Consider the following 1,016-nt stretch of genomic DNA (forward strand, 5'->3'; position numbering starts at 1 on the left):
TGCCTCAGCCTTTTGAGTAGATGGGACTATAGGCGTGCACCCCAACGCCCAGCTAATTTTTGTATTTTCTGGTAGAGACAGAGGTAGAGGATTCTAATCGGTAACCAAACTTTAACCAGAACGCTCTCTGGGCTTGACCTTCCTCTAATACAAATGTTTTCAGGGCCTATACCTGAGTGGGATAAATTGAGGACATCATTTTTTCTGTGACAGGTAATGTTAAAATTTCTGTTGAAACTGCAGCAGAGATTGAGTAATACATCCTGGTATGGTGGTTTTCTAATAATTCTTTTTTCTCCCACTTTTTCTAGGCTTATCCAAATCCCTTGGGCTCATTGAAGGTTATGGTGGGCGGGGTAAAGGGGGCCTTCCGGCTACTCTTTCCCCAGCTGAAGAAGAAAAGGCTAAGGGACCCCATGAGAAGTATGGCTACAATTCCTACCTCAGTGAGAAAATTTCACTGGACCGTTCCATTCCGGATTATCGTCCCACCAAGTAAGTTCTGGTTCAGTCATTCAGGGAGCTTGATGGGTCGTCAGAATGGGTGTAGACCCCTAAGTCTGTGATATTTTCCACTGTTATTTGTAACTCTTGGGGGAGTTTTTATTTTAGTTTCCTCTTCAATAAATACACTTAGTACTCCTGTTGCTTATGAGAGATTACCTAAGCAAACACGTTCAGTTGTTATCAAAGTGTTCCAGAGATGTGTATAAGAGACAGGTACTCCTGTTGCTTATGAGAGATTACCTAAGCAAACACGTTCAGTTGTTATCAAAGTGTTCCAGAAACATAGAAAGAGCCTCAATACAAAAAGCTTTATATTTTATTTCTTCTTCCCCTTCTTCTTTTTGTTTTTTTTTTTTTAGACAGGATCTTTCTCTTTCACCCAGGCTGGAGTGCAGTGGTGCCATCTTGACTCACTTGCGACTCCGCCTCCTGGGTTCCAGTGATTCTCCTGCCTCAGCCTGCTAAGTTGCTGGGACTACAGGTGCACACCACCACACTCGGCTAATTTT

The 1,016-nt window shown here is 42.8% G+C and overlaps 1 protein-coding gene across 1 annotated transcript in view; it reads left to right on the forward strand.

Annotated features, from left to right (window-relative positions):
• The window catches only part of WBSCR17 (Williams-Beuren syndrome chromosome region 17), a 699,332-nt gene that overhangs the window by 261,893 nt on the left and 436,423 nt on the right, over positions 1-1,016 (forward strand). Inside the window, exon 2 of the mRNA XM_011992872.1 lies at positions 312-495. Coding sequence (XP_011848262.1) covers positions 312-495 — 184 coding nt within the window. The remainder of the gene's footprint in view (positions 1-311; positions 496-1,016) is intronic.

The sequence above is a fragment of the Mandrillus leucophaeus genome, unplaced genomic scaffold, assembly GCF_000951045.1.
Source record: "Mandrillus leucophaeus isolate KB7577 unplaced genomic scaffold, Mleu.le_1.0 Scaffold42, whole genome shotgun sequence".
NCBI classification, from domain to species: domain Eukaryota; kingdom Metazoa; phylum Chordata; class Mammalia; order Primates; family Cercopithecidae; genus Mandrillus; species Mandrillus leucophaeus.